The sequence below is a fragment of the Lacerta agilis genome, chromosome 9, assembly GCF_009819535.1.
Source record: "Lacerta agilis isolate rLacAgi1 chromosome 9, rLacAgi1.pri, whole genome shotgun sequence".
NCBI classification, from domain to species: Eukaryota; Metazoa; Chordata; class Lepidosauria; order Squamata; family Lacertidae; genus Lacerta; species Lacerta agilis.
Genome location: NC_046320.1, coordinates 9396319 through 9423828, shown reverse-complemented (window position 1 = coordinate 9423828; position 27510 = coordinate 9396319). Strand labels below are relative to the sequence as shown.

General features: G+C 42.3%; 3 protein-coding genes across 5 annotated transcripts in view; 2 read left to right on the top strand and 1 right to left on the bottom strand.

Annotated features, from left to right (window-relative positions):
- Positions 1–8695, bottom strand: part of FAM114A1 (family with sequence similarity 114 member A1) — a 31023-nt gene extending 22328 nt beyond the window's left edge. The window contains exons 1-3 of one of the 2 annotated variants that reach the window (XM_033159823.1): positions 8664–8695; positions 5214–5534; positions 2644–2731 (exon numbers count right to left, since the gene is read on the bottom strand). In XM_033159823.1, coding sequence (XP_033015714.1) covers positions 2644–2731; positions 5214–5519 — 394 coding nt within the window. In that variant the 5' untranslated portion in view covers positions 5520–5534; positions 8664–8695. The remainder of the gene's footprint in view (positions 1–2643; positions 2732–5213; positions 5535–8663) is intronic. The other variant, XM_033159822.1, reaches the window with a different exon arrangement.
- A 5644-nt stretch (positions 8696–14339) lies between these two features.
- Positions 14340–18298, top strand: LOC117052804 (toll-like receptor 6). Of its 2 annotated transcripts, none has more exons than XM_033159999.1 (2): positions 14340–14562; positions 15379–18298. In XM_033159999.1, exon 2 carries the CDS (start codon positions 15443–15445, stop codon positions 17825–17827), a length of 2385 nt encoding a protein of 794 aa, XP_033015890.1. In that variant the 5' UTR covers positions 14340–14562; positions 15379–15442; the 3' UTR covers positions 17828–18298. The 2 variants fall into 2 exon arrangements, with proteins under 2 accessions (XP_033015890.1, XP_033015889.1); XM_033159998.1 differs by having other exon boundaries at positions 14340–14566.
- A 2126-nt stretch (positions 18299–20424) lies between these two features.
- Positions 20425–27357, top strand: LOC117052806 (toll-like receptor 1). Its single transcript, XM_033160000.1, has 3 exons — positions 20425–20515; positions 23024–23158; positions 24905–27357. Exon 3 carries the CDS (start codon positions 24970–24972, stop codon positions 27355–27357), a length of 2388 nt encoding a protein of 795 aa, XP_033015891.1. The 5' UTR covers positions 20425–20515; positions 23024–23158; positions 24905–24969.
- Positions 27358–27510: the final 153 nt, after the last annotated feature.

The window sequence follows — 27510 nt, the reverse complement described above, 5'->3', positions numbered from 1 at the left end:
CTGAGTGCTTTCGAAGTGCTAGGTTGGCAGGAATCTTTACTGTGTACATGAACCTAATTAAGAACCCACCCCCAAAAGATAAAGCAGATTGGATTTCTTTTCTAATGTGTATCACTTCAGAGTCATTGACATTAAATTCTATTTTTAATTTAACTGTCTTGTCTCAGGTGTTATGAAAACCTTTTGGATTCCTTCAGAATCTATTTTAATCATCTAGAAATTGCTTTGAATCATCAACAAACACCACCACTTTGATATTCACTTCCTCTGGGTCTTTGGGTTGGCTTCCTGGGGATTTAATTACTTCAAATTAACTTCAGCAAATTCAGAAACATTTGTACTGCTTGTACTGACCTGCTTTCTGAGCTTCATTTAATTCTGAACCCAACCCACCAACTAATTTCATATTCCTCACATTCCAATATCTTTAAGTATGCTTTGAAGAGATAATCTAATAGCAATTTCAATTACTCCTTTCCTCAGGGATGCACCTTTTCAGATTCCGGCAACATATTACAAGTAAATCAATATCTAATAGAAGCACAATCCCTTAATTGATTGCAACACTGGTTTGTGTGTGTGTGTGTGTGTGTGTGAGAGAGAGAGAGAGAGAGAGAGAGCAAATGTATGTGTATATATGAACTCCCATATTACTGATATAAATCCTGGATTTCCTATATAATATACCATAGCCTGAAATGCGTTATAACATTTCATGGTAACAAGAGAAAACCACAAAATATGTTTTAAAACACAGCTTCTTTTTTCATGGCTATTCTTCTTCCACAAGAATTTCCAGAGAGAACAATGTCTCTCCCATGCAGCCCACTCCACCCATTACTTTCTTATTACTGCAGTTCTCTTGTTTCTTAGCTATTTTCTTTAAAAAAAAAAAAACCATGCATGCTCTCATTTTCAAGAAAGTCTATGTACCAATAACTTTACTAATCATTCATTTTTTTCTGACACCTCGGCATTTTTAAAACCATGAAACAATATATTGGGATTTTTGCCCGCTCTTCTGCTGAGAAAGATTAATTTGTTGGGTTTATAATAAAGACTGTTAACCAGAGGACAATAATTAGATGAATACAAATTCTTGCTTGAAAATATTGAAGATGAAATTGCTTCTCAGTTGAAAAAGAAAAGAAAATAAATTCTTAAAATAAAAAAATAACCTGATTGAAAGAGAAATGGGGCATTGCAATATCAATTTTGAACAAGCATTTCAGTTTTACCTTGAAGAAATTTAATCCTTTTAAGAGTTACTTTAAATTTGATTGATCGCGTATAGCTGCAAATGCAGTTCTTCTAGGACATGGAGTTTTAACAAATAAAGCAAGATGCAGCAAATATTTGTCATGCTTGAGTGGGCAAGCAGCAATCTGGTGGTAAAATGATTACTAAGTAACAGGACAAGGAACATAACTGAAACTCTATTGCCTGTTCTAGTGGATGCGCTTTGATTATTACTGCTGAATCATGGAGCGAATTAGTCACAAAACCATTTGGATTTAAATCCACATACTTTAAATGGTTTAGGGATCAAGCTGTGAGGGGGTGAGTTTAATTCTAGCATATGGCTATGGCACCGCTTCTCTTATGTGGCAGAGTAAACCAGAGTTTGCAGGCCACACAAGATGAATACTACAACGGAATAATTGTAAGGTGACAGTGATATTTGATTCCCTGGGATGGGAAAGCCTGGTCCACTTTCTCTCTCTCAGGGGAGAAACTGAGGCCTCAAGAGATGACTTGATAAGCCATCACAGATCACGAACTGCAGACAGAGTTTTCATATCCCGTATAGCATGTACAAACACTGTGTTTCTATGCGCTCTGGTTTCCGTCACGATGTTCCGTTGCGCCAGAAGCAGTATAGTCATGCTGGCCACATGACCTGGAAAGCTGTCTGTGGACAAACGCCGGCTCCCTCGGCCTGAAAGCGAGATAAGCACCGCAACCCCATAGTCGCCTTTGACTGGACTTAACCGTCCAGGGGGTCCTTTACCTTTTTACCTTTACCTTACAAACACAATGCTTTTTAATACAGACAGTTCACAAATTTCAGATTAGAAGCACCAAGCAATCAACCACCATATAATATGCCTTATTGGCCTATGTACATACACACATATGAGAACCAGCCTATATTTGATGGAACTATTCCTCTTGCCATCCTTTTAGGGCCAAACCAAGCATTACAACATAGTTGAGTCTAGTTTTGGCCCAGTGACATATTTTTCCTCATAAAGGATCTTTGGGGAAAGGGTGACTTGCAATAGAGGGATGGCATGGAAGGGAGTACTTAGCTCATTTCCCGGCAACATATTTCCTTTGAAAGCTTTTCCCATGATTTTTTCTAGCCCTGTGTTTATTTGCAAACACGGGTCTGAATCCCTGCAGAAAGAAAAGTGGCTGGGAGAGCAGGGGTTTCAGGGGAAACATGCTAGCAAGAAGTCCTAAGCAGTTGCCAGACTGATGTTATTATATTCATCTCAGTTATCATTTTTACTTTGTCCCAAAAAGGAAGGGGGAGAAGTGTATTACAGTACCTGCTGATGTCAAGGGCTTATTTACACCTTTTAGATATCAAATCAATTACTTTAAAATATTTTATATATTCATGGTTTGGATACTTAACAACTGTAGCAGAAGCTGTTGAAAGCAGAGATTTGCCCCATGATCCCCAAGTTGTCCATCCACTTCCTTTAGGAGATGAATTCATGTCCTGCAGAAAGATATGTTAAAGATACTGTCAGCAATTTGTATTTTTCCAATATAGATACTTCCATTTTTAGAAAAAGAATAATGGGGGGTCATATGTCCCCCACTCACCTTAATTAGGCTACAGGTAGGTAGCCGTGTTGGTCTGCCATAGTCCATAGTCTTAGAACAAACTTAGTTGGTTTCTAAGGTGCTACTGGAAGGATTTTTGTTTTGTTTTGACTTAATTAGGCTGGTTCACACATGTTGCTAGGCCAGAGACAGAAATAAACCAAGGCTTACCATGAACAAACAGCATGCAGGTGCACACTATTCAATTGCTTCTGCCTGGTGCCAGGAAAACAAACCAAGAGGTCGGGCTTAGTGTTATGTGCAAGCCAGCTCTCATAGTCTGTTCCTCCCAAACCATGAACATTGATTCTTCATTTTTGAATGGAACTATCACATGCTTAATGCAGCATGTCCTTCTGGGGAAAAAACAGCTTTAGGATGTTGGTCTACAATGATTGCCTTTTAACTGATTCAATAACCAAGGTTGCACTAGAACAGTGGTTTTCAAACTGGGTTCCAGAAAATTTTGGGGCTCCTTGGAAGTTTGAGGGTTTCCTAATGGCAAGATAAGCAGTGACAGACAACCTTCACCAAAGGACCACTTGCTTGCCTTTAACATTTGCCTCCAAAATGCACAGCTGCAGAAGAGTGTGAGGTATGTAAAGGTAAAGGTAAAGGGACCCCTGACCATCAGGTCCAGTCGTGTCCGACTCTGGGGTTGCGGCGCTCATCTCGCTCTATAGGCCGAGGGAGCCGCCGTTTGTCCGCAGACAGCTTCCGGGTCATGTGGCCAGCATGACTAAGCTGCTTCTGGCAAACCAGAGCAGCGCACGGAAACGCCGTTTACTTTCCCGTGGCAGCGGTCCCTATTTATCTACTTGCACTTTGACGTGCTTGCGAACTGCTAGGTGGGCAGGAGCTGGGACCGAGCAACGGGAGCTCACCCCGTGGCAGGGATTTGAACCGCCGACCTTCTGATCAGCAAGCCCTAGACTCTGTGGTTTAACCCACAGCGCCACCTGGGCCCCTTTGTGAGGTATGTAGTAAGGCATAAATTCTGTTGACATAGCATGGTGGTGAGGCTCAACAGCCCTGGCTCATGCTCTTCAGCAACTATAAGTGATGCCAAACACATTCCTTAGCATCCCCTGCAGCGCACAGGGGTTCTAAGTAGATCAAAAGGAAAGGGTACAATGAAGTTAGGAAGTGTAACTGCAACAGAGTACTAAGGAAGCTAAAAATCCTAGAGCGCTTTTAGATCTTTCCCCACATTTTAAGTATGCCAGCCTTAACAGGGACCAGATGCTTTGGCTGAAGCAAAACTGGAATGCTGGGTGGCAGGTGGGAAGGGAAGTTATTTATATGTATGATTCTCACTGTCAGATGGAGTGAATGAATAATCTCCTCTTGCAGGCTTTGGTTTATTTCCCTTTCACCTGAAATCAATCAAGCATCTTTTCAGCTTACATGAAGAATTAGCTGAATGCAATCTGATTGAAAATTGATTAAATTCTGCTGACTGGAGAAAAAGCAGCTATTGCTGCTATAGTTTTGTTATTTATTATAGGCACACAAGCAATAATGATGTTGCTGCCAGTTCTATGCTTCCATCTACAGACATACTCTTAACTTTTGTGAAACTTATAGCACCAAGGCAAGTTCAATCATGCATGAAGTTTAGCTTTTACCTTTCAGCTTTTGACCATTCTGGGCTCTCAGTGTAGTGTGCATTGCTTATTCTTGGTTTGCCAGAGGCAAGCTAGCTGTGAAGGGGCAATCTTAGGATGTTTTATCGTCCCTAAAAAAAAATCCGAATTACTGCCTCTCTGGAATCTCTTACTACAGGCAAGGTAGTCCCTAAACATGCTGAAACATGGCAGGAAGGAAGCCAACATGGTTTTGTTCCAGGAGCACAACAGCACTCTGCCTTTGCTGCCCCCACCAACTTCTGCTGACTTGGAACGCTGATAACCAAATACAGAAACTATTGTGCATTCCCAAACATATCTTCGTAAAAACCAAAGGCATACAGTAACCCACACTTAGAAGAATGCAAGAATATTATGCAAACTCACATCACAGGGACAAAAGCATAGTCTGTTGTTTCTGTTTGAACTGATTTTTATATAATGCCAACCACAGTAATCGATGGCAATGCACATTCTTTTGGGGTGCTATATGGGAGTGCACAAAGCAGCTGGAAGGCTGGCAAGGCACATTTATGAAGGATTGGCACTACTGGGAGAACAAGGCAACCCCACTTGTGTTGCCCTGTTGCTGAAAATGGCAGCCCTGAGTCAGTGTCTCCCACCTCTCTCTGCAACCAGCAACTTGTGTGTATGGTCATCTAGGGACTGTGCACCACTGTTCTAATTATGACACATCTTTGCATATTGCATGAAAAAAATAAATAAGAGATTTTTTAAAAATCTTACTGGGGCATTATTTTCATTCAGTTCTTCAGATCCAGGTTCTGGTTCAAGGCTCACAGACTCACTGTAGTCGGTAGGAACATCTGTAGTTATGTCTCCACTGGAATGTTCTACATTTGAAGGGTGCCCTGAGGACATCTGGTCCCCTTCCTGTTCGTTGCTAGAGCTTTCAGAACGTTGTCTCTCATCATCTTGCGATAGTATTGCTTCTCTCTTTTCATTTTGCATTGCTCTCTCAGAAGCTGAAACACTGCTGCCAGGTTCCAATATTTTCTCTCGAGTTAACACTTCACTTCCGTCATCTGACATTTTTTAAAGAAAATTCTGCAGGAAAAGAAATCAACATGTTTGTAATACAATGTTGTGATTATTTGAAAACTTTATTATTTGAAAACATATTCTCCTATCTGAACATATCTGTGCCTCCTATCATCTAGACCGGGATGAGGGCATGGCTAAAAGTGGCTCAGAAATATTTACCTCCAAATTGGCACCAGCTGCAATGCCCCCTTGGGCAGCTTGCAAAGTGCTTCAGCAATTTTTGAAGCTTTGCATAAGGTAGAATTGTACTCCTGTGCATTACATGTGGTGAGGTCAATCCTGCTTGGTCTGGGCACACAACATTGCTGCGAAGGAAAGTCTCTTGTGCACCTGAACCTGCTCAATTTGGCTGAGCTTTGAGGCCCCAAAGTTGGGACTTTAAAGCACCATGCAGATAGCAAGGTGCTGCTAAAATGAAGGTTCCCCCCTTTATTTCAGCAATTGTTTCAACACCCTTCAAATTACCGTACTTTTCCGTCTATAAGATGCCCCCATGTATAGGACGCCCCCTATTTTGGGGGACTCAAATTTAAGAAAATGGGGGGGGGGAGAGATGGTACAGAGTTGTTGAGCTTTTTGGGGGGGATTTACCCAGGGTTGAGCTTTTTTAAGGGGGGATTTCCGAAAATTGCTCACCAACATGCGTCGCTAAATCCGCCTCCCGTCTGTCCCATCGTCGGCAGAAGCTGCCAATTGCCCGCCCAACTGCCAGAGTGTCAGCCAATCAACACCAGCCATTGACGCAGCAACCAATAACACACACAATAGTTGCTGACAGCCGCGGCAGCAACCGATCAAACGTCCATGCTATGCACTACCTATGTATAAGACAGCCGCCACTTTTTAGCATGATTTTTAAAGGGGGAAAAAAGTCTTATACATGGAAAAGTACGGTAATTTTTTTGTTTTAATTATAAAGCACTTACATGGTGGCGCAAAGGCTTCCACGGTTCTGCTTTTCAAGAACAATTTGCAGCTGCTTTTTTTTTTTACGGACTTCCATTAGGAATAAGTGAGTGAGAGTGTTAAATAATAATTTCCAAAAGGAACTGAGTAGAAAGAATTATAGGAACGAAGAGACCTTGAAAGCAGCAGTACATATTGGGTTATTGGGTTGTTCTTGTTTTTATCTTGATTATGTATTTTGTGTTTTATATTGTGATTTTATCCTGTAAACTGCCCTAAGACCTGCGGGTATAGGTCAGTATACACATTTCTATTTTAAGAAGAAGAAGAAGTGACTCCTTCCTGGATAATAGTATAGAAAAAAATATGGCTGTCCCAATTTACCTATAGGGCCAGCCATCTTTTATTCTATATACTGTCCCTGTAAGGCTACTGTATTACCATAATAAGGAAAATACAAAGCCACTTGGCAGAATTTGGCTCATTCAAATATAAACTGACCTAAAATGTAGAACTCTTTGATGTTGCAATGTCTGACTTTTGATTTATTACAGACTTTTTAAAAGATTTCTTTTAGAACTGACAGCCCCTAAGAGCCACTCACAACATAATAAATTAAAGTTACATCAGTAAGCTACATATCTTATCATGCACCTGCCCAAGTGGACTTGAGTCCATGAAAGTTTATGACATAATAAATCTCTTAAGTCTTTAAGGTGCTACAGTACTTTTTATTTTGTTTAGTTTTTGCAACCCTCTTGAAATATCTTATGCCATAATGCAAACAGCAAAACAACAAACCAAACTATCTTTACAGGTAATTAGTTCCAACCAGATGTGTGATGGGTAGTCACATTTGTTGGTTCACATGACTGCTCTATACAGTGTTTGTGTGTGTCCATGTACATGAAACACATTTTACAACGAAGACACATTTTACAACAGAAAGTGTATGCAAACCGAACCCTCCTTCCTGTCCAACTTAGCTTCCCACACTACAAATAACTGGTACCTATTCTAGAAGTGAGCTGTCTTTGGGGGGAAAGTGTCAGAAGCCATTCAGCTTCTGCTGTAAAAAATGATGAATTCCTTCCCTGTGTTATACATGAATGGGATAGACAAATGAATAAACAAACAAACAAACATAGCTGTTCATGTTATGTCTAGTTTGCTGTCCAGTTTACCTTTATGCTATGAACAGGTAGCCTATAAATTAAACAAGCCTATGCCTTGGATTAGACTGACATCTCCTGAGAGCTAACACCTTAATGCAGTGCTCTTCAAAACTTAATCCACACTTCAAAAGGAATGGCCGACTCACACGTTACAAGAAAGTGTGCATTTTACAGACATGCACATGTGGCAGGGATCACAGGCCAATCACCAGTGCCTCGTTGTACACACACACCTTTTACGTTGGCGGACACAGACTCATCAAATTGTAGAGTTGGAAGGGGACCTCAAGGGCCATCTAGTCCAACCCCTTGCAATGCAGGAAGCACACTTTTTTACCTCTCATGGGCGCAGCCAGGATTTATTTTAGTGGAGGGGTAGGCAGCCAGGATTTATGCTGTGGGAGCAGGACACCCACCTGTCTCCTGTCTAGCAGATTTGGAACGAACTGCTTCCGCAACAGTTGCTTTAAATTACTTTATTTGGACCCCAAATGCTCAGAAAAAAATCTTCTTACAATTTCTACTTTTAGTTAAGTATTTTTATTTATTTACTTGATGGGAGGGGCCGGAGGGCGACTGCCCCACTGCCCTCTTGCCCGTTCCTGTTTTCCTAGGGAGGCGCCACCAAAAGGGGTCCTCGGGATGGCACAGGGTCTGCCTTCCTTAAAATAAACCGATTTGCAAGCGGTTCTCGCGCACCGCTTTTAGGGGGGGCCTCTCACGCCTCCATCCATCCACCAGTTGCTGCCCTTTGGAGATCTCTCCCCTAGGTGTGTGCCCATATAAACCAGTGGCTGGAGACGACAGAGAGCCCCCCCCCCCCGTACCCACCCTTCCCCTTCCCCGGGACAAAGGCTTGAGTTATGGTTGCGGCGAGTTTCACTGCTCCCGCTTGCAAACTTCCCGGAGGCAGAATATTACGCCGGGCTCTTCCTCGCCCATCAATACTGAAAACCATCGCCAAGGGAAAGGAAGCAAACTTTTCGGTGCGAGAAGCGCTTCAAGTCGCCGAGGGGAGCAAAAGACAAGGAGAAGCCGCGTCGCCCCTTACCGCTGAGCCGCTGTTTGCTTGGCGCGCCTTCCGCTCTCCGCCCGGCCACGTCGGCACAGGCCGGGAGGGAGAGGAGCCGAGGGGCGGGAGCGGAGGGCCGGGCCGGGGGTAGAGCTTTCTCCGCGCCAGCCGGCCTGGTCCTCCCACCGCCCGGCTTGCGGCTTGTCCGGAGGAGCAGGGCGGCGGCGCGACACGGAGCGGGTGCCGCCTGCCGGCGGGCTCGGCATTTACTCTGCTGCGAAGAGGGAGGGAAGCGCGGACTTTGCCCTCTGGCGCGAGGAACGGAGCAGGCAGAGAAAGCTGCCCGCTGGCGTCTCAGTTTGGAGTTCCCAAACTTTTCGCTTCTTTCCCTACTCTGCCTTCTTCCAAACGGCAACAAGGCTCGCTGTGAAGCTCTGGGCAGCTTTTGGTATATGTCCTCCAACATTTCTTAGATGAAAACAGGGACTTCCTATTCCATCATCATCATCATCATCATCATCATCATCATCGTTATTATTTATACCCTGCCCATCTGACCAGGTTGCCTCAGCCACTCTAGGTGACTTCCAACAAAAACATTTAATTCTTTTTTAACTTCCCTATACAGGGCTGCCTTCAGATGCTTTCCAAAGTTGGTATAGTTTATCTCCTTGGCTCCGTGGTCACATAATTCCATACCCTTCAACATTTCTCCGATGAAAATAGGGACATCCTATCATACCCTTCAACATTTTCCTGATGAAAATAGGGACGTCCTAAGGAAAAGCGAGACATTCCGGGATCAAATCAGAAACTGGGATGCAGAGCTTTTTTTCTAGACAAATAGGTGCCGGCACTCATCAGTTGTTACAGTAAGTGCCACAACTTTGATTTCTTGATACACTTAAACGTTTAGAAATGGGGTTTTAGCAGGGGCGTTTCTAGCACCTTGGCTTCGCGGCATGTGCGTGTGTCATGACGTCATGACGCGCACACACAGCGTGACACCCTGGCCCCGGGGATGCCGGGCAGCGGCTTCGGCAGTCTCTGCAGAGCGCAAGTCAGGGCAGGGGAGGGGGGGCAGCAGAAAGGGGTGTCACCCCTCCTCGCTGGCCCGCCCCTCTCCATGCCCCGGCTCTGCAAGCCAGCCAAAGGCAGGAAAAGCCGCTGAAAGGGGGCGAAGGAAAGCAAAGGACAGCGCCTGCTTTGTCTTCCTTTCCTCCCTTTCAGAAGCTTTTTTTGGCCGTTAGGTGGCCCTTGCGGAGCGTGGCATAGAGGCAAGGGGCGGGCCAGCGAGGAGGGGGTGGCACCCCCCCTCACTGGCCACCTCTGCAGCTCCACCCCAGCAGTGCTGAAAATAGCCTAAAAAAAAAAAGCCGGGGGCAGGGCCACCGCCCAAAGTGTCACCCCCCAGCAGGGCGCAGCTCGGGACGGACCGCCCCCTGCCCCCCCTTGCTACGCCCCTGGGTTTTAGAGGTGGGAGATGCACATTTACTCTCTTGAAAAATACATTGCATTGAAGGAGGAAAGTTGATGACAGAAGCTTTTTACTACTTCCTCTTCTATGTGGCTTTGTACTTACCGGTAATCTGACTTTTACCCAAATCACTTAGAAAAGTGAAAGATGGGTGGTGCTTCCCGCCCCCTTATCTTGAGTGGGGGATGTCAGGAGACAGGAGAAAAAAGTGACCCAAAGGGATGATATCATTGGAACTCAGAATTCCAAATGTATCATATTTGTAAAATGCTTTGTGACTCCTGCCTCAGCTTAAATTCTCCAGCTCCCTCCAAAATACTATAAGGTTAGCTATCAGGGTCTGAGCCAGGCCATTCCTCTTCCTTTTCCCTGCCCCCGCTTTCCTTTTTACCTGATGCTCAGCCGCCCTCATCTTCTGTGTCTCTTCCCCAGGACCATACTCATTCTTTTTTGTTTGTTTTTTAAACCTGTTTTTTTTAAATTCACAGTCTAATATTTTCTTTCTCCAAAGCTGGGGAATCACTCATGCAATAAGAAGCCCTTAATTGTCTGTGGTGGCCCCATTTCACTGTCCTACTGATAAGCACAGCACCACCCTATTTAGTTTTGGGAGAAGTGGGGGGAATGCCCCAAAATGTTGCAGTGAACATGGTGGTCCTGTTCAGGACTCCAGCCAGCATCAGGAACATTGCAGTTTAACAGGGGGCGTAAGAAGACTTCTTATTATTAATTAATTAATTATTCACTCCTGAAATCTTCCATGGACAATCTACAAGTGCTCCACAGTTAATACTGTACTGTTAATACTAATTTAATATAACTAACTTCCACCTTGTCCTATAATTAAACAAATAGCACCACCTTTGGGTCTTAGGGAAGAATAAATCCAGTTTATGTTTGTTACAAAATGCAGCACTTTTCCTGATTATAAACAGTGGTAGGTCAGGACATCACAGGTCTTGGACTAGGGTCTCAGGCCAAAACACCCAGATGGCCTACTATTGGCACTACCAGGGCAGCTCATAGGCACAAGGAGCTCCCAGCTTGATCTCTTTTGCACTGCAGGAATGCTGCTGTAATGGTGAAATGCTACTATGACTCTGTCAGCCCAGCAAAACCAAGTGACCTAAGAAATCAATAGGAACATGGCTCATCCTACAGAACCTAAGCCAGCTGGAAAACACTTGGAGTGTCACTCTTTCAACTTCTTCCTTTAGCTCTAATTAATTTTCAAGGGAGGAAAAGGTAACCACTCTCACCACCTTTATGCTCAAGGAGGCACTATGGTGTGTGTGTGCTTAAAGGAGAAGACCTCAGTGGGGCCATTGTACTCATGGGCATCATATTGGCAACTCTTGTATTTTTTATGTAAATAATCTCATAATCATGTTTACATACCCATTCTTTATCAAACATGTTAACACCCATGCTTTCCACTCTTTCCCCTTGATTTTTCTACTTATAATTCCAAATTGCCATTTTTTAAATAAAGAGATGTAAAACATTTCAGTGCATTTTACTGTCTTCTGTTAATTGCAGACTAATTCCAACCTAGTAAGATGTGATATTGTTATATTTCTGTACATTTGAAGAAAATAGTGCCTATTTTCTTCAAATACAGAAAAAGTGATGGGTGGTATCTTTATCATCGTTATCACCATCTATTAATTTATAAATTTCCTTTTACATGTGTGTCTTAATGTGATTTACAAACATACCATAAAACAGGTAAAATAGTTTGGAAAATAACAACAACTAAGGATAGGTTTAAAAACAATACAGAATGAACAGCTAAGCCAGATAACTTTTCGTACTCCTGAAAAAGCTTGTTGAAACAAAAATGTCTTCCATCATTTTCAGAAAGTACCGCTAGTGAGGGGCTGTCAGATCTCAGATGGAAAGCTGTTCTACCAAATGGGCAGCCATGCTGAAAACCCTGTTCTGAGTTGCTATTGAGAGGACCTCTCATATTTTAGAAATTCTCCTGCAAAACAGTGACCTGCTGGGTCTAGAAAGGATAAGGGCAATATCTCAAGTAACTTAGTCCCAAACTGTATAGGGTCATGCATGTTAGTGTTATGAGCTTCTGAGTGCCTTGACTCCACTAAATTACTGGGTCTAGTGAGTGTTGGAGTTTAAGTAATGCTTAGAGTATTAAGATGGGCTGGTAGAGGCTGAATTTAGCAGTGTCAAAATACAGACCAAACCAGTTTTCCCATGCCTATGAAATTGACTGAGAGAAGAGCCATCAAGAACAAAATGAAGGTAATGAGCAATTAACAAAGTAAATACTATATACTGGACAGCAAATGGGTGTGAGCCCCTCCTTCCACTGAGAGACAGTTAGCAGAGAAAAAGCAGAATAGAGTTTTTAGGGTTGCAGTTGCCTGGGTTGTGAGCCAGAGAGAAAAAGTGCCAGTCCGTTAAACACAGCAAGCTAAGCAAAGGGACAAAGAGCCACATTTGATTTCTTTTTGAATCCAAGACTGCAGCAATGGGAGAAACAAGACCCTTTTGGAGTGTAATGCTTTGAACCCGTCCATCATAGGGTCAGGTTGTATAGATGTATCATAAAGACACCCCAGTCTCCGTTGTGCCTCATTTTCAAAGGAAACACAAAACACCTAGATCCCTGGAATCTCACACTGGGGTGAGATTGGGGTGATTTATAACAGTACCAAAACCTTAACCCAGCAGCAAATTGGCAGCCAGTGCAAATCCCTCAAACAAGATGTTGCATGCTGGAGGTGGTTTACTCCCCCAAGCAACCTAGCCACCAGGTGCTGCTCTAGCTGCAGCCTCCAGGCATAGGGAACCTTCGGCTCTCCAGATGTTTTGGCCTACAACTCCCATGATCCCTAGCTAACAGGACCAGTGGTCAGGGATGATGGGAATTGTAGTCCAAAACATCTGGAGAGCCGAAGGTTCCCTATGCCTGCTCCAGACCAACCTCAAGGGTACATTGAGTGCATGGTGATAATCCAGCCTTGAAGTTACCAGTGCTGTGAACAAGCTATACCAATCCAGAAATGGCTGTAGCTTTTTTATCTGCCAAAACTGGTAAATGGCACTCCAGGCACTCCACAGGAGATGCAGTCCAACATCTAGAGGGCATCAGGTTGGCAAAGGTTGCTGTACAATCTCTCTAACTCTTATCCATGACCCAGTCTCCATCACTCTTACCACCACTGCCACCTGCAACATCTGTGGGGATGGGGTTATCTCTTATGGAAGCACCCCAAACAACAAGGAAGGGGTAGACCATTCTTGGAGCCAGACTGATTCCTGCTGATGTTCCTCTTCAGGGCTCTTGAGGTTCGGATGTTTCTCAAAAGCAAGAATGAACTCAGCCTTCTCAGTAAGTAAAGTATTTCAAAATAAACAAAAGGGTATTTAAAAAGAACTGCTATGAATTGAAATCGGGAACGCCATTTGAACAGGCAACGCTGTCTTTTCCTTAACAGAGGCAGAGGGCGAGGGGAACTCCTGGATGGTATATTTTATCAGAGCGGAGAAAAAATAAATATGGGCAGGTGACGACAGCAATCAACTCAGTAGAGAGCTAGTGGTAGTGCAAAAGCAGTAGCAGTTGTATTGTATTTCAATAGGCAGAAGCAGGAAAACAAATAAATAAATATTTTATTACTTCTAGGCAAGTGTTGTTGTAGTGTGCCAGTGTGGTGTAGTGGTTAAGAGCGGTAGACTCGAAATCTGGGGAACCGGGTTCATGTCTCCTCTCCTCCTGCTGGGTGACCTTGGGCTAGTCACACTTCTTTGAAGTCTCGCAGCCCCACTCACCTCACAGAGTGTTTGTTGTGGGGGGAGGAAGGGAAAGGAGAATGTTAGCCGCTTTGAGACTCCATCGGGTAGTGATAAAGCGGGATATGAAATCCAAACTCTTCTTCCTGTTGTTGTTGTTGTTGTTGTCGAATAACAGAATTGTTGAGTTGGAAAGGACCCCCCCCCCCCCCCTAGGGTCATTTAGTCCTGCAGTGCAGGAATCTTAGCTAAATTCTCTAGGACAGATGGCCATCAACCTCTTCTTCAAAACCTCCCAAGGCCCCCAGTCACTGAGCTTGCGCGCTGCTCTGCGCCTCCGTCCTCTGACGGAAAGCGGGGGTGGAGGTGAGAGGAGGAAGAGTGGGCGAGGCTCTTTTTCTAGCTCCCTCCGCAACAAATCTGAAGCAGGCAGACTTAGCAGCAGCAGCAGCAGGAGCAGGAGCAGGCGCAGGCGAGCCGCGGTAGCTGACATTAGGCACCCGGCGGCCAGAAGTGAACTCCGTCTCGACTTTTTCCCACGGCGAACAAAGCAGGCAGTGAGAGCAAGAGACCACAGTGGTGGAGGGTGGTGCTGGTTTTCTTTGCATCACGCGCCTTCCCTTCTTGAGTGCCCTGCGATCCTGTGCAACGCCCATCTACTCGGATGCAAGCCCCCTCGAACTCAATGGGACTTACTCCCAAGTAGGTGAGTCTGGATTGCTGCCTTAGTTTCACTTCGCTTTTCCCCACCCCCCCGGAAGAGAGGAGCTCGTTCAGCTTTTGTTTCTGTTGCTGGAACTGACAAAAAACGTCAAGTTCCCTCATCATAACTTGTCAGATGTCATAAACTTGAATCATAACTCGAACATGTCAAGTTCCTTGGACAGTGCAGCCCCGGTACATGTGTACTCAAAAGTAAGTCTACTTGTTTTCAGTACATACATAATTTTATTTGTACTTCATCTATCCACAGTTCAAACCATGATCAAGGGGCTTACAACATTAAAAAAATACATAACCACAACAGTAGTCATAACAGTAGTGTACTCAAAAGTAGTCATAAACAATAAAAAAACCCAAACTGAACAATTTCCACATATATCACAACAAAATCTAAAATAAAGATACAAAAAACTAACAACAATGCTGTCCTTGAGGGACAATGATGTCCTTGAGGGACATCAAGGCTTCAGAGGAGTCACAGAAGCATAGAACTGTTGAGTTGGAAGGGACCACAAGGGTAATCTAGTCCAACCCCCTGCAATGCAGGAATCTTGTGCCCATGACCATGAGAGTCTCATGCTCTATCTGAGTCAAATTTTCCCATCTCCTCTTTCTCATATTCTTCAGAACATGTGTGTGCTTGTGTGTGCATGCACTCACATCTTCATGGTTCTCATCAACTAAAACGAATAAGAAATAAGAGCCCAAGGCATCCAGGAATTATAGCTGCTATAATTCATTTTGAACTTCTTGATGTGATTTCATTAACATGCTGCTGCATTTCTCTTCCTACAGGCCTGTGGTCAATGTGGAGTGATGAAACTCACCAATAAAAACATTTAAAGTATCTTCGTGCACTATGGTAGATGAAAGAAGTTCAGTCACCAACCATTTCCTTAGTGCCTTCCTCCTTGCAATAAACTTCTGGAACAACATCCAATGTTCTGTGGAGAAAGGATTGATTATGGACTTTTCCAACAGATTTCTAGTTAAAATACCTAAGAACCTTCCAGCACAAATGACAGTGTTGGATTTGTCATATAACAGCATCTCTGAACTTCAGATGTCAGATTTTAGTTCTTCTTCTAAGCTCCAGGTATTAATTCTTTCTCATAATCTCATTGGAAAGCTTAACTTCAGTGTCTTCCAGTACAATGAAGACTTAGAACATCTAGATCTATCCTACAACAACTTGCGAACTCTTTCTTGTCATCCTGTTACAAGTCTCAGGAAGCTAGATCTCTCTTACAATAACTATGTAGACATGCCCATATGCCCAGAATTTAGCAAAATGTTGAAGCTGGAATATCTTGGCCTCAGTGCTAGAAGAATTCAGAAATCAGATTTCAGTGTTCTTGCTCATTTACAACTGGAAACTCTGTTCCTGGGCCTAGAAGACCTCTCTGAATATATCCATGGAAATCTTCCAGTGTTCAATACAAGGAGCCTTCAGATTATATTCCCACCAAACAATGATTATCAAGTATTGCCAGATCTAGAAATCAATGTAACAGAAAGTTTAGAGCTGTCAAATATCCAAGAAATACAAGTCAATGATTTAAGAACTTTCCTGCTGAAACTTAACAAAAACTCAACATTACTAAACCTAACACTGAACAATATACAATTTGACTGGGAAGACTTCATTGAAATTCTTCAGACTGTATGGGAATCAACCATTGAATATTTTGTTATAGCCAATGCATCACAGTTGGAAGCTCCAAATTCAATAGAGTTTAAGTATACAAAAACTTCACTCAAAGCTTTGACAATTAAGCAGACTACATTGACTACATTTCGTTCTGATGCAAAATATCTGTTAGAATTGTTTTCGGAGATGAACCTTACAGCCTTAACCATTTCTGATGCAGGTTTGATACACATGCTTTGCCCTTCAAATCCCAGTCATTTTACTTACTTATGTTTTTCACATAACAGTTTTACAGACACTGTTTTTCAAAATTGCAAGGACTTAATGTTCCTAGAAAAGCTCATTTTAAAAAATAATCAGTTCAAAAATCTTGTCAGAGTAAGTTTAATGACCAGTCACATGGCGTCTTTGAAATATTTGGACATGAGCCTGAATTTATTGCAATATGAAGACCATGAGCATAAGTGTGACTGGGGTAAAAATCTGGTTGAATTAGATTTGTCATCTAATAAGTTGTCTGAATCAGTCTTTAGATGTCTGCCAGTCAATATTCAAATTCTTCATCTTCAAAACAATCCCATTTCAAGCATTCCCAAAGAGATTACTGAGCTGACGGCTTTAGAAGAAATAAATTTGGCATCCAATAAACTAGCTAGTCTGCCTGGATGTGGTCAGTTTAGAAATCTGAGGTTCCTGAATATAGAAATGAACTCTGTTGTCTCACCATCTTCTGAATTCTACCAGACATGTCAAGGCATCAAAGAGCTAAAAGCAGGACACAATCCATTCACATGTACCTGTGAATTAAGAGAGTTCATCAATCTTCAAAAGCAAGGATCTATGGAGTTGGTTGGTTGGCCTGACGCTTATGTGTGCGAGTACCCAGACTACTTAAGGGGGACCCTTCTAAAGGACTTTCACATCTCTGAAGTTGTTTGCAACGTGAGTCTTCTGATTACTATAATTACAATTATTACTGTGGTCTTAGTAGCCACTGTTTCCTTCCTCTGCATCCGTTTTGACGTTCCATGGTATTTGAAGATGATGTGGAAGTGGACTCAAGCAAAACACAGGATTCGGAAGAGTAAGCCTGAAGACATACTCCCCAACGTAGAGTTCCACGCTTTTATCTCCTATAGCGAGCATGATTCTGAGTGGGTGAAAAACGTATTGATTCCAAACTTGGAGAAGGAGGATGGCTCCATACGGATCTGCCAGCACGAGAGGAACTTTGTTGCAGGCAAGAGCATTGTGGAGAATATCATAGACTGCATTGAGAAAAGTTACAAGTCGATCTTTGTGTTGTCTCCTTACTTTGTGCAGAGCGAATGGTGTCATTATGAGCTCTACTTTGCCCATCACAAGTTATTCAGTGAAAATGCCGACAGTTTAATCCTGATTGTGCTGGAACCAATCCCTGCATACATCATTCCTGCCAGGTACCACAAACTGAAAGCTCTCATGGCCAAGAGAACGTACTTGGAGTGGCCAAAAGAGAAAAGCAAGCATGGACTTTTCTGGTCTAATCTTCGGGCAGCCATTTACGTTAAACTGTCCAGCAGTGAAGAAGAGAGAGTATTTTCACTGAGTTAAATTTATATTATTATAATCATATGCAGATTTCATTATATCAGTAACGTTCATGTTGTATGGCTGAATATTGTATATGAGACTTTCAGTGGAAATAGCTCACAATTACAATATGTATTTTTTTAATTCAGGGAAAGTTTGATGAAGCTGGAAGACTGGAAGCTAACTGGAAAACAAGTTATTTATGTTGCTGTAATGCTGTGCTTTAGTATTTCTGGAGAAAGGACAAGTATAATTTTGCTATATACAAGGGCAGGAAAAAAATGCATTAGGAAAAGAAACAGAGATTGACTGCATTGATCTGGCCAAAGGAGAAAAGCATGCATGGACTTTTCTGGTCTAATGTTCAGGCAGCTATTCATGTTAAGCTTCCAAATAGTGAAGAAGTCGTTTAGATTTGTAGCTTTAAAGTCAGTTTTCATTGAACTGAATTTATATAAAAATAAACAGATCTGCTGTCATGAGAGGAACTTTGGTGCACCCATGTATTGTTGAAAATATCTTTAAGGTGGTTTAGTGGCTGCTCATGAGTAACCAGGCTGACGCAAACTTCTGGAACTAAGTTCCTTTATTGTGCAGATATTTACAGTGCAGCTAAAGAAAGAACGTCCAGCTCATCTTTCTGCAGAGTCTGGGAATGACCCCTTCCAGTTCCTTGCCCAGCATAAAAGGCGCGGAATGCGGAACCCCCGCCTCCCCCCTCTACGTCTTTCCCCCCTGTGCAAAAGGGGAGATGGAAGGGGTGCTTCACCTCCCGTTTCTGCTTGGTGCAAAGGCTCTCTTCCCCTGTCACAGCCCCGGCTCCCACTTCCTGTTTCCATCTCCCCCTCCCCATTGGAGGAACTGCTGCTCCTCCCACTGGACGAAGATGAAGAGCTCAGCACCGGAGATGGGGGCTCGTGATACTGATAAAGCCCTGGCACCTTCTTGGCTTCCGGCGAGGGCAGTCTCCTGACAATATCAGAGACTGTTTTGTGAATAAAATAGGAAATTCTTTCCAGTAGCACTTTAGAGACCAACTGAGTTTGTTCTTGGTATGAGCTTTCGTGTGCATGCACACTTCTTCAGATACTGAAGAAGTGTGCATGCACACGAAAGCTCATACCAAGAACAAACTCAGTTGGTCTCTAAGGTGCTACTGGAAAGAATTTCCTATTTTGTTTCGACTATGGCAGACCAACACGGCTACCCACCTGTTTTGTGAATAGTTAATCTTTGTGCTGTCTTCCAATTTTGTGCATAGTGAATGCCTATCAAAAAGTATTTACTGAAAACTCTGATTTTGTTAAAATGTATCCCTACATATATAATTACTGCCAGGTATCACATACTAAAAGTGGACATTGCAAAGGGAGCCCACTTAGACCAAGCAAGGGAGAATAGGAAGCATAGACTTTTATTGGTACATATTAAGACAGGAATTCATATTAAGCTTGCTGTATTTATGCTTTCACAGTTATTATACCTATAATTAATATAGCCTAGCTGTAGGAAACCAGCTATTTTGAAAAATATGAAGGTGTCATATAATGTTCAGAGTATTCATCTATCTACCCCAGTATTGTCTGCTCTGACAGCCTTTGGCTCTCCAGGGTCCCAGGCAGATACTCTTTCCTATCATCCACTGCTTGATCTTTTTAGCTGGCAATGCCAGGGACTGATTCTGGGGCTTTCTGAAGGCAAAATATTTATTTATTTAATGCACTTCTATATTACTCTTCCATTAAAAAATCTTTATACCATTTTACAATCACCAATAAAATCTAATAAATCAATAAAAGGCAGCACTAAAAACAACCACAGCAGGTTAAAAGCCTGGTAAACATTTAAGTCTTTACGCTTGCACTTAAACTCATTTGAGTTCAGTTACGCATTCTCGAAGGAAGAGACTCAGCCACCTTTTGGAAAATAGTTGCGAAGGGATGGCAAGACTTCCCCTCCGAAGTGGAATACTCCATCCCTGTTGGGGCTTGGGAGTCATATTTCCAACCCCAATACACAATTAATCAACATCTACAGGCTCAGTCCCTACCTAAAGTGATACCGGGGCTGAGAGGCTTATTCAGTCTCTTAAACCTGGCAAAGTTCCTAGCGCAGACAATATCTCCCCTGAGCTCCTCAAGGACAAGATAAATTTAAGTGCAGCTTTTTTTTGTTGTTTTGGGTTTTATTGCAGTATTTTTTTTTGGACTTGCATACTGTACTTGCATGTTTTTGTTTGCCTTTCTTTGTTTGCCTTGCATACAATTACCACCACTTATCCAGACAACCAAGCCCCTACCTGTTTTCCAGGTTTCTTTGGGTTTCCTAGCTGGGCTCACTATGAACACGAAGCGCATCTTGGGCAGGAAGAAGAAATCGCACAAATATGCTCTCAACAGCCCAAAACCAAACCAGGGAGGGACTGAGGTGATTTTGTTTCAAAGAGCACTTCCTCTGAAAGCAAAAAACGACAACAACCCCCAAAACTTATTCCTTGTCTCTGAAGTGGGGGAAACCTGTATTTCACGTCCCCGTGACGATGACCAGTGGGGGGGACAAGTGCCAAGTGGGCAGAGTTCATTTGCTCCGCCCTCCCCTCAAGTCGACCGAGGGGAGGCCGCTAAAACGGTTTTTCTTCCTGTGGGGAAATCTCTTGTCTTCCTCTCCTTCTTTAGCCCCGAGAGGCCCCTTCCGTGATCAGTGAACCAGGTAAACGGTTTAAAAAAGGCGGGAAAGAAGCCGGCGCTTCGGGTCGCGCGCAAAGTTTCAGGGCTGCTTTTTGGTTTTCGCTTCGCCTCTGCTTCTCAAAATAAAAATAAAAATGGCGCTTAAAAAACAATCAACTTTCACCGTCTTTTGGGACTTGGGCAGCTCTCCAGGGGCGCTAGTTCTTCTCCGTCTCCCCGCTTGCTTTTTTCAGGAGATTGCAAGCTTGCCCTCTTAAGAAAAGAAAGAAGTGCTAGGGCAGATTCGTCTTAAAAAAAATAATGCCCCCTACTCCACGCACTTGCTGCTGCTCCCTTTGCAACTGAAGGGACTTTGTAGGGCTGGCTCCTGCAAAGCGCTTTCGTGGAGATCTGGGTTTCAGATCCTCTCAGGGCAGGCAGCTTTGAAAAACAACATGAAGGGTTGAGGTTTGGCAGGGAGAGGAATGGAAAAAGGGGAAGGCAGGAATCTCTCTCACTTTTGATCTTTGTGCAGAAGAGGGCATTATAACAGGTGATGCTCAACTCTCTCTCTCTCTCTCTCTCTCTCTCTCTCTCTCTCTCTCTCTCTCTCTCTCTCACTCACACCCTCCCCCCCCCCCCCCCCCCCCTCTGTGTGTGTGTGTGATGCAACGCCCACGATCAGCCAGAAAAGCCAAGTCTTACTCAGTAGCATGTATGTGTGTTGATGTTTTTAAATCCCATTGTGTAATGATGGTGGGCTGGATCCTTGCACTTGTCGTCTATCGTTGTTGTTTTTTTAAAAAATCCTTCCTCTTTTCTGTGTTGAAGAAGAACACAATGTAGCTTTAAAAAGGCAAAATATATTCATATGCGGGGGTAGGGTGGGTAACATCAACATAGAAATCAAATCAGCAATACAAACTGCACAATCCAGATCATGTCATTTAAATCACGGCTGCAAACACTCTCTCTTTTTTTTCTTGGTACTTAGAGGGATATGTAGCAGTAACATCTCCAGGCTATAAATGGGAATCTTTGCGTAGAGCCTATCTGAGGAATTTTGATATCTCAAACATTAACGATGAAGCAAACAAATTGTTATTACATCTCTAAATTGTGCCAAGTTGCCAGCACCAACTTTATCATGGTAGATTCTGCATTAGAGCACAAATTGGTTGGCTTTGTGTTTCCAAATCAAGAAAGTATCAACATCTTGAGTATTTATTTACATGGAATTTACTCTCCCTGTACCAGTGTATATAGCGTAATAGGAACAGCCTTGGCACCTTAATGATCACCTTTTCCCATATGTGGTTCCCCACATGATCTGATTGCCATTGAGGACCTTATTTCAGATCACTTCAACCCTATGAATCCTATGTAAATATTATAAGAAACAAGGCATTATCTGTAGAGATATCCATTTTATGGAATGCCCCAGAAAAGAAGATTCATTAGGTGCCAATGCTATGTTGTTTTCAGACAGATACAGGGCTGGCCCAAGACATTTTGGCACCTGAGGCAAACCACAAAATGGCTCTTCCCTCCCCGCCAGGGAAAAGGGTGGGTGAATATTGACGGCATCAGGAATAAAGGAGGAATAAAGATTGGGACCCACTGCTGCTGTTGCCTCACCTTGCCTCATGGGTGGGTCAGACCTGGCTGGTTAAAACTGAACTCTTCTAAAGCTTTCTTAAATAGCTGTCTTTTAAAACCATGCAGTTCAAAGTTAAGAATTTTGTATGGTTTTCCGAGTATGGTATGCTATTCTTTTATGCCGTTTTTTTTTTGCTGGTTCTTTTTAGAAACATTGGTTATTATAGGGGTTTTAAAATATGCATGCTATTTATGTTGCAAGCTGCCTTAAATACACATCGCATGAGTGGAATGAATTCAAATTGTTTTCATTTTTAAAATCTCAGAAGGGCAGAACTGGCACCTTGAATTATTCTTGAAAGGTGATATGCCAGGCTGTATCATCACTGCACTTTTATAGGCCCACAAAATGCACAGTACATGGAAATGGATGCAGAAAGATCCCAGAGCATTTCAGCTTTTTTCTCTCCTTATTAAGATAAGCAAGTTTCTAGTCCATATGGATTCAGTGATATATTTGAAAATGTGTAGTAGATGCCTGTTGAAATCTCAGAAGCAAGAAGGGTAATACAGTTTTCAGTGAAAGTTGGACGTCAGTGAACTGCATCATTCATCATCTCTCTACATCACAGAACAAATTACATAAGATGGAAACAATTACAGTGGTACCTCTGGTTACATACTTAATTCGTTCTGGAGGTCCATTCTTAACCTGAAACTGTTCTTAACCTGAAGCACCACTTTAGCTAATGGGACCTCCCGCTGCCACTGCGCCACCAGAGCGCGATTTCTGTTCTTATCCTGAAACAAAGTTCTTAACCTGAAGTGTTATTTCTGGGTTAGCGGAGTCTGTAACCTGAAGCGTCTGTAACCTGAGGTACCACTGCATAGAACAGAACATGCAAAATAAGTGAAATGATGCAAATGTTTTCAATTTGCATCCTTTACACAGGCCACAGAATTTGGATTGCCAGGATGCAGGATTTTGCTTTATTTTTAAGCCCACAATTGACAGAGTCCTGGATTATAGGAAAATCAGCATGGATCCTGGTGTTATGCTCCTCTTGTACTCCACCCTGGTCATCTGGTAAGTTGCCTACCCTTTTTATTTTACTTTATGATTTATATCCCTCTTAATCAACAAAAAACCACTAAGTGGTTTATATAAAACAGTATAAACACACACACACACACATTCAAACATTTAAAACAAATCAACATAAAATTATTAAAACAGAAATAAAACCAGCAGTTTTAAAACATGCACCATCAGGTTACATGTTGAAACTTCATGTCTGGGTAAAGAGGAAGTTTTGACAGTGGCATAGATTTCCTGTAAATTATGCCAAGTTACGGTAATGTTTATTTTTAGCTTTTGACCAAATTCTAACTTAAGTTCCTCATTCCTTTTTGTTGAGTTTGTGATCTCCTCTGAACATACTATAGTCTTCTCCCACTTTGTTGTTGCTGTCGTCTACCTTTTACTGCAAAGGCTGACAAATTTGATTGTGTTAAAAGTGGGGCGGAGAATCTTCTGCCCCATCTTTAAGGCAACAACATTCTTCCTCTTAAGACACTCTGTTTAGAAACTCGCTCTTTCCTGCTGCTGAAAGGCATAAGGTAGGTGTTACGATTTTAAAACATGTAACACGAGATTTTAAAACATGTAACACGAGAAAGTTTTGAATACTTTTTGCCAAGAGATTACCCTTCACTTAACTTTTATTGTGAAGGGTGAATGGGTCCAAAGTTTTTTTTTTAGGAGATCGCTTTGGTGGGGGGTGGGTCAGAACCTCACTTAATTGAGTACTTCCAATGCTTTTCAGTAATTTTTGTGGATCTAGGGGGACCAGCTGCCCCCACTTGGCTACACCCATGAATGGGTCCAATATTGTGAAAACACGGCACCTGCTTTTCCGCCCTTGTGGCTGAACTTGGTATCTAGCCATAGGCATAGCTTTGAGAGTCCCTGACTGCTTAGAGTGTGTGCTGGCTGAAGACATGGCTCCTTAAACTTTCTCTTACCTGCTGCCTTTCCCCTGCAAGACCGCTCTCATTCCTGGATGTGCATTTTATGTATCCCATGAAAAGCGAGGAGGGGCTTGCAGAGAAATCATCCAAGATGGCTGTTCTTGGGAACCCATCCCCCATCCCTAAACCAATCCTCATTCTCCCTTTGCTGCTTTAACAGACATCTGTTTAAAAGTGTTGGCTAAATATAGTCACTTATTCTATTTAATACCACCTCTTGGCACAGGATTTTGGAAAGATTATCTTGTGAACCTCCCTGAGACCTGTGGGTATACGGTGGTATACAAATTTTTAATCATCATCATCATCTTCATCATCAGTGTGATTTATTGCCTTGATTAGGCATGGGAGGATTTAGTTAAGTCCTCGTTTAAAGTTCAATTTATCAAATTGAGAACGGAAAACACCCATCCTTCAAAATTTGCACTTTTCTGAATTTTGCTGTGCCTTTCTCCAACCAAACAGTGCTGATAAAAACATGTATATTATGTGCAAACATCAGTAAGTGAAAGTAATATACAAAAATGCATTGTATTAGGAGAAATTGCAATCAGAAATGTGTACATTGGTCAAAACTGCATACAAAAATGTGTCTGTTAGGAGAAATTCGCACACAATCGCTGAAGAGTTTTCAAGAGGACTTTTTGAAAAATGCCCAAATTGGTGCATTTTTCTTCATCACCATTGCCTGAATATTCCACTGAATATTTAGAATGAATGAATATTTAGAAAAGAATGAATATTCAGAGAGCTAATGTTTCCATTAGAGTACTTAATATTTCAATGTGAACTCTTTTTGCAGGAGTTTGAGGCTAATACAGAAGTACAAGAACTCCACCAAGCACATTTTAAGGATCTTTATATGCCATGGCAGAAATGAATGGTCCAGACAGGAATGGTCTCCTTTGTATTTGCATTTTTATAATAACTTTCTGGAACAATACCTATACTTCTGCAGAAAATGGATTTAAAACAAACTACTCCAAGAGTGGCTTAGATGCTGTTCCTAAGAATATTCCAGCCCAAATGACAGACTTGGATTTGTCATACAACAGTATCTCTGAACTTCAGATTTCTGATTTTAGTTCTCTGGCCAAACTCAAGGTACTAAATCTTTCTCATAACCTGATTAGAGAGCTTGACTCCAGCATTTTCCAGTACAACAAAGACTTAGAACTTCTGGATCTATCCCACAACAAGCTGCAGACTCTTTCTTGCATTTCTGTTACAAGTCTCAGGCATCTAGATCTCTCTTACAATAACTTCATGGACATGCCCACATGCCAGGCATTTGGCAAAATGGTGAAGCTGGAATATCTTGGCCTCAGCACTAGAAGAATACAGAAATCAGATTTCAGAGTTATTGCTAATTTACAACTGGATACTCTGTTCTTGGGCTTAGAACACCTCACTGAATCTGTCCCTGGAAGCCTTCCAGCATTTAACACAAAGAAGCTTCGGATCGCACTCCCTGAAAATTCAGAATTCTCCGTTGTCTTGTATCTAGAACTCAATGTTACTGAAAGCTTAGAACTTTCAAATATCCAAGGAAATCAAGTCAGTGACTTGATAACATTTTTGTCACAACCCAGCAAAAATGGGAAATTGCTAAACTTAACATTGAATAATATACAACTATCCTGGCTAAGCCTCACGGCTATTCTTCAGAAGGTGTGGGAATCCTCTATTGAATATTTCAACATCAACTATATGAACATTTTAATATTTGAAGACACAAGTCGATCTCTCAATTACGTTGATACCTCACTTAAAGCATTGACAATTAAATATGCTGTTGCAGTTTCAGAGGTGTTTAACCAAGAGGATGTGTACAGAACATTTTCAGAAATGAATATTGCATCATTGACAATTTCTCATTCGGGGGTATTAATCATGTTTTGTCCTTTAAAACCCAGTGATTTTACTTACTTAAGTTTTTCACATAATGCATTGACTGACAAAATTTTTGAAAATTGCAGGAACTTAGCACTCCTAGAAACACTTATTTTACAAAACAATCAACTTAAACAACTTGACAAAATGAGTTTAATGACAAGTAGCATGAACTCACTGAAACACTTGGACTTGAGTCAGAATTTGTTGCAATACGAAGATAACGTGAATGACTGCCACTGGGGTAAAAATATGATTAAATTGAATTTGGCATCCAATCAATTGTCAGAGTCAGTATTTAGATGTTTACCAGCAAATATTCAAATTCTTCATCTTCAAAACAATCCCATTTCAAGCATTCCCAAAGAGATGACTGAGCTGATGGCTTTAGAAGAAATACATTTGGCATCCAATAAACTAGCTAGTCTGCCTGGATGTGGTCAGTTTAGAAATCTGAGGTTCCTGAATATAGAAATGAACTCTGTTGTCTCACCATCTTCTGAATTCTACCAGACATGTCAAGGCATCAAAGAGCTAAAAGCAGGACACAATCCATTCACATGTACCTGTGAATTAAGACAGTTCATCAATCTTCAAAAGCAAGGATCTATGGAGTTGGTTGGTTGGCCTGACGCTTATGTGTGCGAGTACCCAGACTACTTAAGGGGGACCCTTCTAAAGGACTTTCACGTCTCTGAAGTTGTTTGCAACGTGAGTCTTCTGATTACTATAGTTACAATTATTACTGTGGTCTTAGTAGCCACTGTTTCCTTCCTCTGCATCCGTTTTGACATTCCATGGTATTTGAAGATGATGTGGAAGTGGACTCAAGCAAAACACAGGATTCGGAAGAGTAAGCCTGAAGACATACTCCCCAACGTAGAGTTCCACGCTTTTATCTCCTATAGCGAGCATGATTCTGAGTGGGTGAAAAACGTATTGATTCCAAACTTGGAGAAGGAGGATGGCTCCATACGGATCTGCCAGCACGAGAGGAACTTTGTTGCAGGCAAGAGCATTGTGGAGAATATCATAGACTGCATTGAGAAAAGTTACAAGTCGATCTTTGTGTTGTCTCCTTACTTTGTGCAGAGCGAATGGTGTCATTATGAGCTCTACTTTGCCCATCACAAGTTATTCAGTGAAAATGCCGACAGTTTAATCCTGATTGTGCTGGAACCAATCCCTCCATACATCATTCCTGCCAGGTACCACAAACTGAAAGCTCTCATGGCCAAGAGAACGTACTTGGAGTGGCCAAAGGACAAAAGCAAGCATGGACTTTTCTGGTCTAATCTTCGGGCAGCCATTTACGTTAAACTGTCCAGCAGTGAAGAAGAGAGAGTATTTTCACTGACTTAAATTTACAGTGGTACCTCAGGTTATAGACACTTCAGGTTACAGACTCTGCTAACCCAGAAATAACGCTTCAGGTTAAGAACTTTGCTTCAGGATAAGAACAGAAATTGTGCTCTGGTGTCGCAGCGGCAGCGGGAGGCCCCATTAGCTAAAGTG

Coding starts and splice junctions, on each gene's coding strand:
- LOC117052804 (XM_033159999.1), top strand. CDS start 15,443: ATGGTAGATGAAAGAAGTTCAGTCACCAACCATTTCCTTAGTGCCTTC.
- LOC117052806 (XM_033160000.1), top strand. CDS start 24,970: ATGGCAGAAATGAATGGTCCAGACAGGAATGGTCTCCTTTGTATTTGC.